The 18,003-nt window shown below is 38.9% G+C and overlaps 4 protein-coding genes across 5 annotated transcripts; 2 read left to right on the forward strand and 2 right to left on the reverse strand.

Moving 5' to 3' along the window:
* Positions 1-1,452: 1,452 nt before the first annotated feature.
* LOC117783278 (arfGAP with SH3 domain, ANK repeat and PH domain-containing protein) lies at positions 1,453-11,171 on the reverse strand. Of its 2 annotated transcripts, XM_034620599.1 has the most exons (13): positions 10,216-11,171; positions 6,951-7,023; positions 6,740-6,885; positions 6,334-6,674; positions 5,526-5,983; positions 5,026-5,461; positions 4,468-4,948; positions 4,272-4,391; positions 3,383-4,202; positions 3,244-3,320; positions 2,973-3,020; positions 2,524-2,712; positions 1,453-2,459 (listed from the first exon to the last, which is right to left on the reverse strand). In XM_034620599.1, the coding sequence occupies exons 1-13, from the start codon at positions 10,342-10,344 to the stop codon at positions 2,262-2,264; spliced, it is 3,516 nt and encodes a 1,171-aa protein (XP_034476490.1). In that variant the 5' UTR covers positions 10,345-11,171; the 3' UTR covers positions 1,453-2,261. The 2 variants fall into 2 exon arrangements, with proteins under 2 accessions (XP_034476490.1, XP_034476491.1); XM_034620600.1 differs by lacking the exon at positions 2,973-3,020 and having other exon boundaries at positions 2,262-2,459; positions 10,216-10,344.
* Positions 11,172-11,887: 716 nt separating this feature from the next.
* LOC117784295 (nuclear pore complex protein Nup50) lies at positions 11,888-13,897 on the forward strand. The gene is made up of 3 exons (XM_034621994.1): positions 11,888-12,201; positions 12,264-13,411; positions 13,482-13,897. Exons 1-3 carry the CDS (start codon positions 11,985-11,987, stop codon positions 13,818-13,820), a joined length of 1,704 nt encoding a protein of 567 aa, XP_034477885.1. The 5' UTR covers positions 11,888-11,984; the 3' UTR covers positions 13,821-13,897.
* On the reverse strand, positions 13,836-15,728 carry LOC117784296 (coilin). The gene is made up of 3 exons (XM_034621995.1): positions 15,545-15,728; positions 14,335-15,481; positions 13,836-14,060 (listed from the first exon to the last, which is right to left on the reverse strand). Exons 1-3 carry the CDS (start codon positions 15,677-15,679, stop codon positions 13,924-13,926), a joined length of 1,419 nt encoding a protein of 472 aa, XP_034477886.1. The 5' UTR covers positions 15,680-15,728; the 3' UTR covers positions 13,836-13,923.
* Positions 15,729-16,129: 401 nt separating this feature from the next.
* Positions 16,130-17,782, forward strand: LOC117784224. Its single transcript, XM_034621897.1, has 3 exons — positions 16,130-16,431; positions 16,494-16,992; positions 17,063-17,782. Exons 1-3 carry the CDS (start codon positions 16,272-16,274, stop codon positions 17,532-17,534), a joined length of 1,131 nt encoding a protein of 376 aa, XP_034477788.1. The 5' UTR covers positions 16,130-16,271; the 3' UTR covers positions 17,535-17,782.
* Positions 17,783-18,003: the final 221 nt, after the last annotated feature.

Raw genomic sequence — 18,003 nt, forward strand, 5'->3', positions numbered from 1 at the left:
TGGATATTTTGAGAAATCAAAATTGCTATAAGCTGGAAATCTGGCTATTTTTAATATATATTCAGCAGAGTTTTGCTATATATATTTTTGGTAAAACTGTGCAAAAAAAAACTACCCACAATAACAAATTAAGATGCTTTCCAGACAGAAACAGCTCGTTCCCCCCAAAACTTGCCAGCACTGGTGAGGAAGACTGCCACCAGGTGCAAGGGCTGCCACCCTGCAGAATTTACCGATCTGGCAATGTAAACCATTTTGGGAACATTGTCAAAATTGGTAACAAAACATTTTTCCACCCAGTTTTGGCAAATTTCGTAATTTAGAAGCTAGAATTTTTTAAATTTTTGCAGAATTTTAGTTGGAATTTTCTAAGTTCTTCATATTATTTTTTTATTTAGAATTTAATTTTTTAATTTCTCTCCCGAGGGGTGAAGAACTTTAAACCATCATTAATATGTTTTATGTAATTTCGAATTTTAAATTTTCATCAAATTATTAATTTTTTTCAAAGTTAGTGCAATTTAAAATTTGCATTCACCTAACTTTAAATTTTCGCGTTCTATTTTAAACTGATTCAGTATTTTATTATTTAATATAAACTAGCGCTGGCACGCAATTCTATACATTAAATAAATTAATTTTTCAGGGGAAAATCGAGTATGTAAAACTGCTGTTCTCAAATGCATTCGATGTCTTTACAATCCTACATGTACCACATTTCTAAACAGCATGAATGTAATTTAATTAATTAAACTTTAAGTGCGGCACACTAAATAATACAGAGTGACGTCACAATCTTCTTTTTAACACAAAACCATAGGTGGCGTATTTTATTCGCAAAATAACCAAAAGGTGGCGCTACAGTACCGCATTTTTGCAATATATGCCGATAGTTACTGTCTATCGACCGTCCGCTGCAATCCTATCGACTGAACGGTCATAATTAGATCCTGGCGCGAAATTTAAAAGTTTGTTATGATTGATTAGATGCAACTGTAATCTGCATGATTACAGATCGATTTAATCAAATTACGCTTAAGCCCGGTATCCAATTTATTAAAAGTTAAATTTGGTTTTTTGGTAAAAACACAACCTTATATGTATGTATATTTAATAAGCGTTGAGTTTTTCTTTTATTTTTCTTAAATATAATATCAAATATGTTTTATAATATAATATTAAGGTTTTTGCTAAATAAATACTGAAATGTGTATACAAAATGTAAAGGGTGGTGTGTACATTAAAAAAAAATTGTATCTACAGTTTACATATACATAATGATGATGTATGGTATACAACAAATTCAAACAACTCCACAATTCTTATGTTGCTCTCTAGACTGCGCTTTGGAATTAGATATACATATATAATGTGTGCTTAATTGGTAACAACTTCTAGGTACAGGGGTTGAAAGGTTTACTTATGTTTTTATAGCATTATATTTATTTTCTATTTGTTATACTGTAATAGAATTTGTGTTTTAAATTTACGTTTGCAATTGAGTTAAGCTTTAATCAGAGTAAACTTTTTTTATTAACGTTGTTTTATAAACTTTCATTTAAATCCATCAACAGTATTACATATTTTGTGTACGAGTTCATGTAAAGTAAAAAGTCAGACCAGGTCGGCTTTTTATTGTTAGTACATACAGATAGATATAATTGTATGTATATGGCAGCGTATTGTTAAGCATATATCAATACATCATTTCATCGATCTCAATTTCGATTTGCGCTCAAACTAAAGACGTACATATATTTCATTTTTACAGCATTGGAGAGTAACTTTTTGAGGACAGCGTGATGTGTTTTGTTTTGGCTAGCAAGTAAAGATAGATATATAGTTAATAATATGATGATAGTTATATATAGCCTATAACACATTTGCAGGACATATTCAGTAGTAAAAGCAATTAAAAGCGGAGCCTACTTATAGTATATGCTTTAAAATGGTTAAAGTATTAAATTTAAAATACATAGTAAATACGTTTGGGTTTACATATTGTGTACTTTTAATAAGTTTTAAAAAAAAATGTAAACGATTTGATTTACAATTCTCGCTTGAGACATTTTTGTATAAGCTTTGTATGTTTGTTTACAACGATGTAAACCAAATAAATACATATATATATATATAGTAGGATTATGATAAAAACTTGTAATAAATAATAATCCACATACACACACAGTCACACATGCGCGCTCACATACATACTATCAATCCCAGACACACATATAGTCATAATATCAAAGATGTCAAATTTAGTCGGGCAGCATGTGTACAAAACTAACGGGAAACATGCCACGTCTCGCCGGATGACCCTCAATAATGCCCTCCATCCAATTCTCGTCATCTGTACGCTCATTCAACACAATCAGTATTTCACCCTCCTTAAATTCCAGTTCGTCATCATTATCCGCAACACAATCATACAAAGCTCGGCAACGACGTTGACCATTCTGAAATATCACAATTAACATACATAATTAAGTAAACTTTTTAATGTAGGACAAGAACACTTACATAAAGCAATTTGCCAGCTGATCCAACGCCAGTTGAATTTTTGCCTTGATTATCGGGTGATGAATTGAGTCGATCGTTGTCGCTGGACGATACATTTGACTCGGCCGAGTGATCCAAACCGCCACCTGACGAATCCATATCCGTGTGCCAAGACTCGTAGTCGGTGAAATTCCCAGATTGATTGATGAGCTAATAAATTACAAGCGTATTAATTAGTTAAGTTGTATTTCTTAAGTGTTAGTAAATTTTAGAGTTAGTGCAACAAATATTAGGAAACACAGAACACACAAAAGTTGTCAAGTTTTTAGATATGCGCGCATGGAGTTAGAAGAGCTATCGATAATAAATGCATACGACACGTTTAGTGGAAGATATAAATAAAATAGTATGATAAAAACAACAACAAGAACGGCAAAATTGTTTTTTTCTTTTGTATGTCTGCCATTTACCGTTTCCTCGCTGGAATGCTCTAATCTCAACATGTTTTGTTGCTTGCGCTGAAATTTGTGAATTACAGGAGAATACACAGGATACATTTAAAAACGGAAGTGCTCATCCGATAAGCTGGAAAAACATCGATGTCTAAATTCTAGCACTTGAATTTCTTAATAGATTAATTCGATGGAATCACTGAAGACATCGATGTTTTTCCAGCTTTAACTCAGCGGCAACGCGCTTTCCCATTTGGCTCCATCTGAACCAGGGTTGCATACAACTTACCTTGCGAGGCGGTGCAATGGGTCCCTCGTCCATCGAACTGATGCTTTCATTTGACTGCCCATTTGGTATTTCCCGTTCTGTTGAGATAGTCAGAAATGTAAATAAATGTAGTAAAAGGGGATGTAGAGAGATTGCCTACCTGCCGGTGGACCTGGTGGTGGTATTTTGGGTCTCATTAGTGCCGATTTGTCCACATGTTTAAGTGTGGGCAACTCTCCAGTCGGAGGCAACACCAGCTTTGCACCCGCCAGATGAATATTACGATTTAAGGATTCGCCGCTGGGAGAACGCTTATGCCCAAAGGACGTCATGGCTGGCGTCAAGTTGCTATTGCTGCCATTCCCAGCTAAACCTCCGCCAGCTCCAGAGCCACCTGTAATCCGCGGTGAGCTCTCCACGCTACGCATATGCGGTAAGGTGCCATAAGCAACATCCATTGATTGATTCTTATGATTAATGGCGCGTATGTCATTCGCATCCATATTCTGCGAATGCCTGGGCGGATGTGGCAGTGTGCCATAGAATATGCTTGTCGGGGCACCACCTAAAGTGCCTGGCGGCGGAGCAGGCGCCGTGCGCTTCTTCAGCGAGTTCATGTTTGCCGTAGACGTGGATTTCCTAGCTCCAGTCACGTGTGCCAGCTCACTCTGCATGTTTAAACTGTTGCGAGCAGCGCGAACATTTTGACTGCAGGCAGAACTGGGACTAGAGCCACCAGCTCCATTGCCACTGCTGCTGCTGACACCCAAGTTGTTGCCACTGCCCAGATATTGGCCAACATTCGTGTGCTGCTTTGGAGACGTGCCGGCGGATTGTGTGTAGCTGGGCAACGTAAATTGTCGACTTGGACAATTGGCGATTGGACTAGAACTGGACTGGATGGAGTCGCATGTGGAGGAGCGTGAGCGCAATACTGGCGAGTCCCCACCAGCAAAGCTGGGCGGACGAGAGCGTGATTTCTGCATACAAATATGAATAAAAATATATGATGAAGGCAACCATTTGCAGTTATAAGTGTCCAGACTTACGCGCTCATCGATGACGGTTTCATCGTCACTGAAATCCGTGGAGCCATCCTCATTGGGCAGATTCCAATCGGTGTTGATGTGATCAAAGGCGCTCTTCTCTCGCTTTATGGCACATTCAATCTGCAAATAAGGTAGCAAATATTATTGTTTCTTATAAAATGTATACATTAATCCTTTTACGGGATATCGCACTTACCAGCTCCTTGCAGCTATTGTGACCCATCTCTTTGGCAATGTCCAGCGCTGTTTTATTCTGAGAGTTTCGAAGCTCATAATCCGCGCCAGAGCGCAGCAATAGCTTCATGCACTCTCTTCGATCGTGCAGAGCACATAGATGCAATGGCGTATTCTTGCCGGTGACATCCAGCAGACCGGGCGGATTGGTGGCTTTATTTAAGCCCTTGGGCGGCATATTTTGAATGAGAAAATCCACAATGTGAAGAGTGGATCCTGCCTCGCGTAGCACGGCCAAATGTAGCGCTGTTTCACCCGCATCAGAACTAGGTAACGAACAGGTAAGATCCGCTCCCTCGGCCCACACCTGCAGCAGTTGACTCATGTCCGCATTAACAATGGCCTGCTCCAGATCACAACGCAGATCATTGTCATCCGCACAGGTGCGCATTACATAACGCTTGGCCACATATTTGGCGCGGATGAAATCGTAGCGTTCCTCCCTATAGAAAAAGAAAAGAATTTGTTATCATGGTACTACTAGTCAAAAGTCGTATAGGGAATCTTTATTCTAACTTACATGCTGCTCTCATGATTGAGCTTTCCTCTGCCCAGTTTGGCCTCCATAATGTCATTCAAGGTGCTGTTGCCCATGGCACGTGCTATTAACAGATTCGCTGTGGTCAAATTATCCAGCGTGAGACTCTGGATGCGTGAATGATGGACACCCAGATCACGATGCACACCCGAGCACTGTATGCAGACGAGTATGCCAAAGTTTAAGCTTATCCAGGTGACATCGTTGCGGGAACCACAATCACAGCATCTGTCGTTGCCCGGCAGCAATTGCACATAACGAATCACGGTCTTCTGTAGCTCCACCAGGCTGGGACTCATCTGGGGATTGGCATGCTGGAAGGCCTTGGTCAGCGCCTTCTCCTTGCAGTTGACCAAGACGGCCATCCAGGCCTTTTGATCCGATTCATCCTCCGCTTGAAAGTGATATGGGCGATTGTCTAAAGTGGAAAATGAATTGAGTTAGAGAATTAAGTAATGTAGATATGGTTGAAGAGCACTTACAGCTGATCAGATCGAAGCCACGCTTGTCATCCGGCACCGGCTTGATCTGGCAGGTGAGCAGATTAACCCGTGTCGGCGGCTTTGACTCATCCGCATGGAAAATGTCAAGAAATCCATCGCTGGTGACGCGACAACGACGCTTCTGCCACACACGTCGCACCTTGCCCTCGCTCTTCTTGAGCAGATGTCCCTGACGTGTCACGCCATGATGCTTGTCGCCCTGCAGCTGATGGAGCGAGTAACCGGCACCCGCTCCAACGCTGCGATTCTCCGACGACGACGACGGCACATTATCCACTCCACGCTCAAAGTCCGGTGTGCTGCGCAACAATGTTCGCAAGTCCAACAGACTGCGTCTGTCCTCGTCCTGTTTCTGCTTGATCACATGCAGCTTGTCGCTCAGATCGCCAATGTACGTGCCAAAGTGTTCGATTGTCTGCAAACCATCTTTAAAGTAACTGCAATGACAAGTAATTGTATTTTTTGTTTTGATTATATAAGTGTGTGCACAATAAACTAGTGCATAAGATTACAGACGAGCACACTCGACAGTGTAATACCCTGTACTAGTATCTATCAGTGTTCTGCAGAACTTTTTTATGACTGCGCTGATCAATTTAATAAATACAGATAGGCTCAAACGGAGAGACAGACAAACTCAGTTGATACTTATCATATATATATATACTTTATACACCTTCTTCATTTTGTTACATAATTTGACACAGCGATAATACATTCTCTGGTACAGGGTATGACAACAAATAAGGGAAAACATTCAATTAATATGCAACTCAGCTAAACTCACTTATTCAGCGCGTGATAATACTCGATAAAATGCTGGAGCAGCTCAATGCCAGTTTTTGTTTTGATCTCTTTATATTTGAGCAGATATTCGCAGGTCTGCAGTTGATATAGACGACGCTCCTTTTCCATTTCATCGGCCACAACGGCGGCATCAATCTCAGTACGCACCATGCCCGCCTCCTTGGCCTGTGCCTTCTTCTCTTTCTCGATTTTGATAAACTTGGCCTCATAGTCTTTGGCTGCCTTATCAAATGGACGCTTCATATCGCCCTTAACGCCACGCAACTCGCTCTTCAGCATCGAGTCAACCGGAAACATGACAATGTTGTTGATATTTTGCATCTGAAATAAAATGTAGAGCAACAATATTAGTTCAGGGTCAGTGAAAGAGTATATGATATGCTTACCAGCGTCTTCATCAGCGCACTTAGCTCTTTGGTGACCACGGAGAACTTGAGAAAAGCCGCTCCAATGTCGGGCTCATCTTGATCAATGACCTTGCCGCCCAAACGCTCCAATGCGCGCATCATAAACATTTCATTGTCCACATGAGCTAAGCATAAAAAGTCATTTAATCCAACAATCTTTCGATATAAGTATGTAACTATCTCCACTTACAATTGCCAGAGTTATGTATGGCTTTGACGGCCTTCTTTAGCTTTGTCAGACCCTCACGATCAAACTCCAGACGCTTCAAAGAAAGGAAGAGGAATCAAAAAGATTAGATTAATATTAAGCTATAAATAAGTACATTAGATAAGCTTAAATTAAAAGATACACATATCTTATGTAAGAATTGTTCATTAAAAGCTCTTCTCCAAAGCCCATTCTATACACAAAACATTTGATTAATCCATAAACGGAAATACATTATATAAGATCAAAACATAAGATTCACGTACATATTTTATTTAAAAGTGTTTCTTAAAAGCTCACAGAAAATACAACAAAAGCACATTTCTCATGCACTTTTCTAACTCGTTTAACCTCCTGACTCATCAATTAATATTAATTGAATTAAACACAATCTTGAGTGGAGGCAATCAGTGTTTGTGCAACTTAATATGTGGCACAAGAAAATTTAATTAAATTACAATTGATATAGTAAAGCAGGGACCGTACGTAATGGTGATTATTTTAAAAAACGCAGCAAACTTAATGAATATTTCTTATATTGGTTAGAATAAGGGGAATATGAAATAATAACTAAATATAATATATAAACAAAAAGTACTTTAATTATATATTCAAAATTAATATATTCGAATATATCTTAAAAAAGTCTTATATATTGAGTCAGATCATTTTTCGGGTTGTTTTTTTGTTGCAGTTCCTGTTGTAAATTAAAATGAATATATGCTAGTGTAATTTTACTAATTTAAACCATAAACAATAAAGTATTTGTGCCTTGACTAACATTTCCTGGTTACGAGCAAATCAATGATTAGATAGAAATTGCACATGTATACGTAATTGTTAAAAATACTTTGATCAGCTGAACATTTTACGATTGCAATTTGATACTTGGGGTTTTGTGGAATAACAGCAAGCTGGTTGTGAGTGGGCAGCGATAAGAACTAAATATGTGAAGATGTTGGCGACTTGGAAACGTGCTAATAAAGATTAGTCATGTTCATAAACATTTGTAGCAAAAGTTTATGCCAAATATTTGGAACGCAAATCGCTTAGAACAATAACAAATAAAGTTGGTCAAGCCAACAACCAACAACTGGTTTCCGTTTCTCTTTCTAGCGACCAAGTGAGTTTGATTCTTTATTTTTTTGGTATTATTTTCATGCCGTTCTCACTGTTGATAACAAAAGACGAACTTGGTCAGACCTGTGTTCAAGTTACTTTTGGACGAAAACGGCATTATATTTATGTTCTTATGTTTGTATTATGAATAAGCTGCTCTGTAAATAATACGCTTATTGTATGTGTTAAGATTTAATACTTATTTCAAACAGACACAAGTGTATATAAATATTTATAACGTCGTATACAGTTGTATATCTATATCTATTATATAAAAAATATTCTATTTTAAGCCGTTTTACAGTTGGGCCAAAACAAAGTCAATCAAAAGGAAAGGTGTGTCTGAACTGTTGGGTTCATTTATTGATTTGCCACTTGGGCCCACTATAAAAATCCATCAGTGAAATTAAATATTAAACATTTAATTTGCTGCCAAACATTCGTCAGGAACAAACAAAAATCTGGGCGTGTTTATGACGTGACGTCCCGCTTGAGTTAAAAAAGATTAGAGCCAATTTAAGTGCACACTGGCGCAAAGACAATATTTAAAAATGAGATCAAATAATTAAAATATATAGATTATTAGTATAAATTTTTATTAAATAAATGCAAAACTTGTAATCTATGAAATTAAAAGCGTTTAATTTATTAAAGATTTAGGTGAATATAAATTTAAATGTATACATTTTTTTGAATTAAGTCAATTTTTAACGGTTTATATATTTAAAATTCCGCTTGAAAATCGGTACAGTTTTGCCAAAGTTATGACAGTTCTAAGTTGATCTAGCCTCTGACCTAGCAACTTTACAAGTCAAAATATTTCTTAATTTTGACATGATTTTTTACAAAAAAATGAAAGGCCTCAGAATCAAGTTTAAAGTGTCGTTTTATACTAATTACGATATAAGAAGTTGATTAAAAGTAAAAGCTTGAGATTCAAAATTTTGAATTTTCAAAATTTCAAAGGGGGACCCTTATCATTAACGTGAAACCATGGATTCGATAGTCGAAAAATAAAAATAAAATTTTTAAAATAACAAAATTTGAATGCATAATGAATTAAGAGACCTAATCATGATCAAAATGGCATTCCAAATTAAAATTGGGTCAGTTTTCATCAAGTTATGACAGTTGGAAGTTTGTCAACGCTTTGACTTAGTAACTTTGCCAGAATCGTACCGGTACAAGCGTTTCGGTTTTCGGTTCTTGAAAGAGAATTTCGGTTACGGTTTCAGTTCAGCTAATTTTAGCGCTGCAATGGGGCTCGTGCGCTGTCAGCCAAAAGAATTGGAGCACAGAGTTTTTTTTTAAATAAATACATATCTAAAGTCGCATACACATTGATGCGTAATCATATGGGGCGTTGGCGACTTGATTGATAAGCTCTGATCGTGTTGTATGCCACAATTTTAAGCTAAATATATGCCACATATGTGTGGCAATATATATGAAAGTCTGACGTCTGGCGACTGCTTTATCTTGCGCCCTTCCTTCCGCCCGCACTTGTCCTTATCGGCAAACAAACGCATAGCAATGTGTTTGTTGTATTTTTGTATTTTTATGGGGAGTAACAACAGCTGCAATGACTAAAAATAAATACAAATCTTCGCCCCACGTTCTTATGTGGCTACGACAAAAGCAAAAGGGGGGAAACTGGAGGCAGCTGCATTGATTTACGAATATGCACTTCGAGTATTTATTAATTTTGATTGAGAAACAGAAACCACCTGCACTTGCCGCGCTGTCGACGTCGACGACGACGACGTCATCGTAGAACAATTGCAACTTGTATGGCAGCCCCAGAAATAAGAAAGAGTGATGAGAAAAGAGTGAGAGAGGGATAAAGAGAGAGTGAGAGAGAGAGAGAGGGAGAGTGTGGCCGGACAGGCGGATGATTGTGGAGCTCACTTGGCGCAGCGCCAATTCAATTTGATTTTGCATAGGCACGGAAAAATACATAATAAACAACTTTTTTTTTTCTGTGGGGGCGTTTGTATAATAGAGTGTATGCATGCATGCAATTTATAGCGCTGGATCATTGATTAGCTACCTTGAACTTTAATAACACTTGAGCCTTTTAAAAAATGGGAGTGAGAGAGTAAGAGAGAGAATAAGAATTAATGCTTACCTCCTCCAATATGCTAATCGTTTGACGGCAATCCGGCATGCGGGATGCAAATGTGGAGGTGGTGGGGGAATTGTAATCATCCCGCGTCTCCTCCACAAACTCCGAGATGCCAATTAATGCTGGCGGCATTTTTATATTGTTGCTTTTTTACGTTTTTCTGTGCACACACTGTTATTTTATTTTGCTTGGCACGCACTAAACAAAACAGCAAACGGGCAGCTGAACTTCAAGGACACCCAGGCAACAACAATAACAACGAGTACACGACAAATGACGATTGCAAGGCAAAGGCAGTAACACGACCCGGACACGAATGTGTTTTATGTGCCGTTTTCAGCTTAAAGCAGCAGACGGCACAGCTGCTGCTGCTGCTGTAGACAACAACAAAGGATCGCACGACGGACGAGGCAACAAGAATAAGCAGGATAAAACAACGACAACGATTACGATGCCTTCGTGTTTTTAGTGTGCGTCCCGTATATGTGTATGTGTGCGTGAGAGTGTGCGTTTTTGATGGTGTTGGTGTTGGCACGTACGTCTGTGTATGGGAGTGCTTACTACTCTCTTTCCTTTTGCACCAATTTTCACGTTATTTTTTTGTATATACTTTCTAAACTTTTACACACGCTTCCGTTGGACATGTTATTTGGGTAGACACATTTTGTATTTTTGTACACTTTTTAGGCGCGCCACCTGATCGCCTCATCTTGCAGCAAAATTCGAGTCGCAGTCGCAGTCGAAGCGCAATTAATGTTACAGTAGTAGAGAAATGCGCCGCGCATATTTACACCCCGCAACAGTTTGCCACAATGCTCACAAGCGTCGAGGGTTCTCGACAATTGACTGTACATACAATTGATTTTTTTAAATTATATTTGTGCGAGCCCGAGCCACGGTTGAATTTAATTATTATTAATATTGCAATTTTTTGCTGCTTTGCTGGCCACTGTTGCCAACTTAGCTAATTTATGTCCAAGCGCTACCACCTGGCCCAAATGATGCCACTCTGTTACATTTTTCGATCTGGCAATATGTACAATTTTGGGTCAAATGTCAAAATTGGTATGTTTAATATTTTGCACCTTTCTTTTTGGACAATTTCTTAATTTTTAAGCTAGAGTTTTTTTCAATTTTTACAGAATTTTTGTTGGAATTTTCTGCATATTCTAATATTTTTTTTAGAATTAAATTTCCCCTTGGTTAAAATGTTTACCTTTATTTTATGTAATTTCAAAGTTTAATTTTAATTTAGAGAAAATTTTCTAAAAATGATGAATTTATTACATTTTGAAATTTGCAATACTTAAATTTAAACTTATCGCTACATGCCGTTAGCTTCACCTCAAAAACTTTGCAGCACTGGTGTTGCCCAAAGGCTGCCACCCTGAGAACTTCACGACGAACTTCAAACCTTCTTAGATTCTTTTACCTTTATTTTATCTAATTTTGAATTTAATTGGATTGTCATAATGACTTTATTTATTGCAATTTAAATTAATTTTTTGATTAATTTTAATATAGCGCGCTCGTTTTCGAGAGTTGCAAGGCTGTTCGCACTTTTGTTGAATTGAAAGGGTGCCAGACGTTCAAACTATCGGTAATTTTTCAGAGATTCAAGGCTGCCACATCAGTTTAAAAAACAAAACATCACATTTTGTTTGCAGCTCGACAGCCTGGCAGCACTAGCGGTTTATTCTCACTGCAAAAAAAAAATTGCTGCTGCAACAACTAATAAATATATAATTTACAAGAAGAACAAGTAATTACAAATGTCTGGTAAGCGACAAGCAACATCAAATCTGAACCATGACAACTGGGATCAGGATGAAGAGCCAGAAGAGAGGGGCACATTTAAAACGGCGCCGCCAGAGGAGCTGAAAACACGCGTTATCAAGAAGGCCACAAGACGCAAGGCGGGAGCCGGTGGATCTGATGCCGATGAAGCGTCTGCCAGCACCAGCAACAGTGTATTTAGCGGATTTTCAGGTATGTTTCCTCTTTTGAATGCACTTTTGAACATTCTGTTGAATTGTATGGATTTCATGCAGGTTTTGGCAAACCAGCAGCGTCTACAACCGCCGGCACCGGCAGCGCCTCTCCCTTTGCATTTTTAACTAATTTGACGGCTCCTGATGGCGCTGCAAAGCCAAGCAGCAATATCAGTGCCAGCACTGATAAGCCGCCGCCAGCCAAAATGTTTTCATTTGAAGCAAAGCCGAAGAATGAATCAACAAGTAATGTCCTATCAAGTGGCGCCTCAATTTTTGGCAATGCTTCAGCTACCGAACCCATAAAACCAATGTTCAAATCATCCGTATCCGCTGAGAAACCAACTGCAAACAGTTTAACAACCACATCGGCGGAATTTCGCGATTCTGTTGCTGAATTGAATATGTCCGTAATGAAATTCCTAAAGGAGCACATGGATAAGAATCCATATTGCATTCTGACTCCAGTATTCAACAGTTACGACAAGCAATTGAAGGAATTACAGCAAAAGGAAAATGGCAAAAGCAATGCAACAACCACAGCAGCAGCAACAACAACAACAGCATCTGCAGCTCCAGCTGCAGCTGCAACCATGAGCTTTTCATTTGGCAAACCAAGCACTTCAATTGGAGCTGGCAGCACCACTTCACCGTCCACAGCTTTGGGCAAGAAGCCCAACTGCACAGTTACCAGTGGCGGCACAACGACAATCGCCGCAGCACCCAAGTTTTCATTTGGCACTGTACCGAAGTCGTCCAGTTCATCAATAGGTTCATCCACCAAGTCGGAGGCAACATCTAGCGTAGCTTCACCGATCAGCACTTTTAGCTTTGGCGTCAAATCCTCGCCGACTGTGGCTGATGGGTCACCCAAACCGAGTTTCTTCAGTTTTTCCAGCAAAGAAACTCCCAGTGCAGATGCGTCTGCTACTGCTGCTTCTGCCACATCGCCGCCAAAGACGAATGGATTCAGTTTTGGCTTGAAAACCGATGATAAACCGAGTACTTCTGGGTTTACAGGATTCGGCAAAGCAGCCAGCAGCGAAACAAAGACTTCCGCATCAGCGTCAGCTGGTTTTTCATTTACATCCCCATCGACAACATTTTCATTTGGCAACGTGAAACCGCCGACAGCAGCAGCAATTGAGACAGCTGGCGATGCAGCAGAGGATGAGGATGATACACCACCAAAAGCCGAGTTTAATAAAGTAACGTAAACATTTCTTAAATTGCGGTCAGGTAGAAATAACACAATTTTCAATTTTATGACACCAACAGGTAGTTGAAGATGATGCTACATTCTCAAAACGCTGCAAGGTGTTTGTGAAAAAGGATAAAGACTTTGCAGATCGTGGCGTGGGCACCTTGTACTTGAAACCCGTCAAGGACTCGGAGAAGACACAGATGCTGGTGCGCGCCGACACCAATTTGGGCAACATCCTTATCAATCTGATACTGAGCAAAGGTTTGCCCTGCCAGCGTTTGGGTAAGAACAATGTTATGATGGTGTGCATACCAACGCCGGAGGAGACCAAGGCGACATCCATTTTGCTACGCGTCAAGTCTGGTGAGGAGGCTGACGAGCTGATGGAACAAATCAAGACGCACTCAGTCTAAGAATGAACTCGTACATTTATATGTTATTTGATTGTTTACATTAACAATTTATGAAAATATATAAACATGAAAATGTACGACTGCTTAATTTGTATTCTTAATCTTAATCCACCGCAGACACAATTACTTTGGCATCAATCATCTCCTTAAAGTTGACAGTTAAAATCATGTCTGAATCGGTGGAATCATCAAGACTGTTGCTATATTGACGCAACACTTGCCTGGTAGCATTGCCACAAGCTGAAATATAAAAAAAGGGAAAGATAAATAAAGTAGAGAATTTTAATAATATTAATATTTGAAAAAAAAAACTAGTTCTTTTTGACTCCTGTTGATTGTCCAAGTTTTTTTTATAAGATATTATAAGTTTTGGGTTCTAATTTTTGCGTTATCTAATTTTAATTTTGCAAAGTACATTTTCCTAGTTTTGTATTCCTAGTTTTTCTCTGTCAATTTTGGTATTCTTAGTACTATTTTCTAAAATTTGTAAAGCGAATCTTGGATTTATATTTACCAATAACTGCTATTGTTATAGATTTGGTACGTCGATTGATGTAGGAGCAGGTGCCAGCAATGTAATCGGTTTTAGCTGATGATTGTAAGGCGCGCTTTGCTTTGCTCAGCTTGAAGATTAAAGTTTCACCCACATTGGGCAATGTTGTTAATGGCTCAGCATTCGGCAACATATCAGTTATAATTTCGGCCGAGTTGGAGTCATCCAAATGTGTATCGTCCAGCACCATCACATCGTCTTCCGAGTCCGATTCCAATAAACTCTGTTCAGCTACTTTTGAAGATGCTTCAGTAACTGGAATTTTATCAACTTTTTGACATTCTTTCTCCAATTCGTAGGATTCATTATTAGAAACTAGTTTCTTTTCAACTGGAACTTCAGCTTCAGTTGCACCATTATCAGTTGCCACCTGCGCTTCTAATGGTTCATCAACATTTTGTACATTCTTTTCAGGTGTTTTAACTGGTGCTGGGATTACAATGTCTTCTAGGATCTTAACAGGATCTGGTTTATAAGGCAACTTGAATCTGCGCACTGAACTGAAGTAGTCATCCATTAATGAAGAATGAAACTCAACATCAACGGGATTAACTTTGACAGTTTGGGAGCTCGTCTCCAAAGCTGGAATCACTTCCTTTTCCGCATCCTCGTATACAATGTGATTATTGGATTTGGAGCTCATGCTGACATCTCTGTCTGTTGTTTCCCCTTGAGTTTGTGAACAATTCCGAGAAGTTTTAGTAGTGTTAGTTTTATGGACACTACAGTCTTGCGATACCTCGAGATTCTCAGCTTCATTAAACATTGCAGTTTGTTGGCTGGTTGCATTTTTGGCGCTCTTTCTGGTAAGACGCATCTCATTCGTTTTATCTGTAATAGCTGTTTTCAATGGGGACTGTAATGTATCATTTTTGCTCTTGGTTCGCTTGGGATTATTTGGTGTAGAGCTAGAGAATTCCAATTCCGTTTCTGCCGAACGATTCTTTCGTTTTTTGCTGGTTTCGGCCAGGTTAATCACAACAGAGGCATCTTGTAACTCATCCTCAGGAAATTTGCAGGCCTTCAGCGACTCAACTGAGCTGAGCACTTTAATGGACTCTTTTGGCGACAAATAACATCCATCCTGTGTCAGCAGGCATATATTTGACTAATACACATAAGACAAGTGCGCATTAATAAAATAATTCAAATTGAACAAAACTTAACATACCAATCGAAAAAGCTTTTGTATGTGATCCTGCACATCTTTGATATTCTCTAATGATTCATCTATAAATATTAAGGTGCTTCTGCGGACATCACTAAAAAAATTGGATAGATCCACTCGCATTGCAATATTGATCATTTTGTCTTTTTTATTATTATTTTTTACTCCATTCGGCTTTTTTGAAAGATGTTGCCACCTGGCGGATAAAATGTTGACACTTATGTTAAAGTTGCCAGACCAGAAATCTGATCTAGTTCAGTTTTCATATACTTACCTTTTTTTCAATTTTTGCAGAATTTTAGTTAAATTTTTTTAGAATTTCTCATAATTTTTTAGAACTGAATTTTAAAGTCCTTCCCCCGAATGGTGACGAATTTCTAGCCTTCACCTTTATTTTATCTAATTTTGAATTTGTTTAGACTTGTCATAATAGCTTTTGTTAACAATTTGAAAACTACGCGCCGTTTTCGAGAATGGCCAGAATGGTTTTAAGTCGATAGATATATTTGGCCGACCTTATCGATGAGTGGAAAACATATTATTCGATGTATCGATAGCACAATCGATAATTATATTCTACCTTGGTATACAAAATACCACTCTTCCAAAGAAAACGAAAACAAATATTTCATTATTATTCTTATCATTAATTTAAGTTAGTCATCAGAATTCCTATTAAGGCTAATTATGTGATAAAAATCACGGGAGGATCATCCCGATATCGTTTAATATGAGCAACGGTGAGAAGAACACGAGTAACTCCCGGAGTCAAAACCAAGGCCAAGGTGCTGCTGCTGCTGCAAATACGAGTGGGGGGAGTGCGGGGGCAATCACAGCCCGGAATCGAGCTAGAGACGCAGCTAGTCAGCAATTGGACAGTGTAGAACAGAGTAAGCACATTTCGTTTACAATTTGTCAACTTTTAATCTAATTTGCAATTGCAATGCTGCAGCTGCAACCAATACAAAGGAAAAGCGAAGTTGGTTCCATTCACTAACCAGACGCAAAAAGTCGGATTCGGCTCTGGCCAGTTCCAGTTCAACAGTCACCGCAGGTTCACATTCCGTACATCTGCAAAATAACAATAATGAGCCAATTGGAGGGACTTTGGAGGCAAGCTCGAGCACAGCCGGAGATGCATCCGTTAGCAATAGCAGCAACCTTGGAGGAGCACTGCGCAAGCGTAAGGACAAGAAGAACATGTTTTCCCGTATACGAAAGAAGATGGGATTGGGCTTAAGCGCACTACGCAACTGGCACTCGATGGGCGATGATTGTGACTGTGATGGAGGCACTACGGATGCCATGTATGAATTCCTGACTCCGCCAATACGCATTGAGCCCACATTACCGTTCACACATGATTACATGCGATTCATAAGGAGAAAGTGGCTGGAACGACAGGATACACCAAATGAGGTCATGTATAAGGCCTGTTCAGAAATGCTCAAGTATGTGAAAAACTTGTTATAATCTTATGATGAGTCATTTGTATCTCATCTGTTTTTTTTGTTGTTGCAGTCAAGTTTGGTACTGGGGTGAGATCTCGAGACGTGATTCCCAGAAGCAGCTCAGTGACAAGCCAACAGGATCATTTTTGGTTCGAGATTCGGAAACGAGCGGTTCCCAATTTACGCTCAGCTTTCGTATTGTCAACGTAACGTTGCATTATCGCTTGGAGTATCGAGATGAGTTTTGGCACTTTGAGGAATTGAAATATGAGTCGATTGTCGAAATGATTGAGGACATCTTGCATCGCTGTACGAATGATAATTTCGTCTGTTTTGTGAAGGTTCCCAATGAAATGCAGCCGCCGTTTCCAGTAATACTCAAGTATCCGCTAAGTCGATACTTGAACATGCCCAAGCTGCAGGATCTGTGCCGACGTGTGCTCCAGACCCAAATGCCCGTTGAAGATCTGGCCAAGCTGCCAGTGCCGGCCCAAATGCTGGAGTATCTATCCGTTGAGCGTGAATTGGTATTCCAAAGCTAGGCGCATTGCCAATGCTGGTATTAGCTTTAAAATAAACAAGGAGAGCACAGTGAAAAATAACAATGAAAAAACCAAAGAGGTTAAGTAGGCAGCTGGACGACAACTAAACGGCACTGCCAACAAATATAGATATTGTATTGCTTGGATCGGAGAAGGAGAAACAGAAACAGTGAAAATACAGGCCATAGCTAAAACAAAAGCATTTTGTGGATGGCAAGCAATTAAACCACGCACAAACAAAAATTTATGAAAAAAACGAAAAATTATACTATATACTATATATATACCATACTAAATATGTATGTTTTTACTCTATAACTGTATTACTTAAGTCTAAGTATTTGTATTCGTATATATTTACATGCATATATACATATTGATATAGAATACACATATGTTATTGGCCAAAATTAGTTTATTAATTCGTTTAACCATTGCTCTTGGTCAACTCTGTATGCCCAATTGATAT

The sequence above is a fragment of the Drosophila innubila genome (genome assembly GCF_004354385.1).
Source record: "Drosophila innubila isolate TH190305 chromosome 2R unlocalized genomic scaffold, UK_Dinn_1.0 1_C_2R, whole genome shotgun sequence".
Taxonomy (NCBI): domain Eukaryota; kingdom Metazoa; phylum Arthropoda; class Insecta; order Diptera; family Drosophilidae; genus Drosophila; species Drosophila innubila.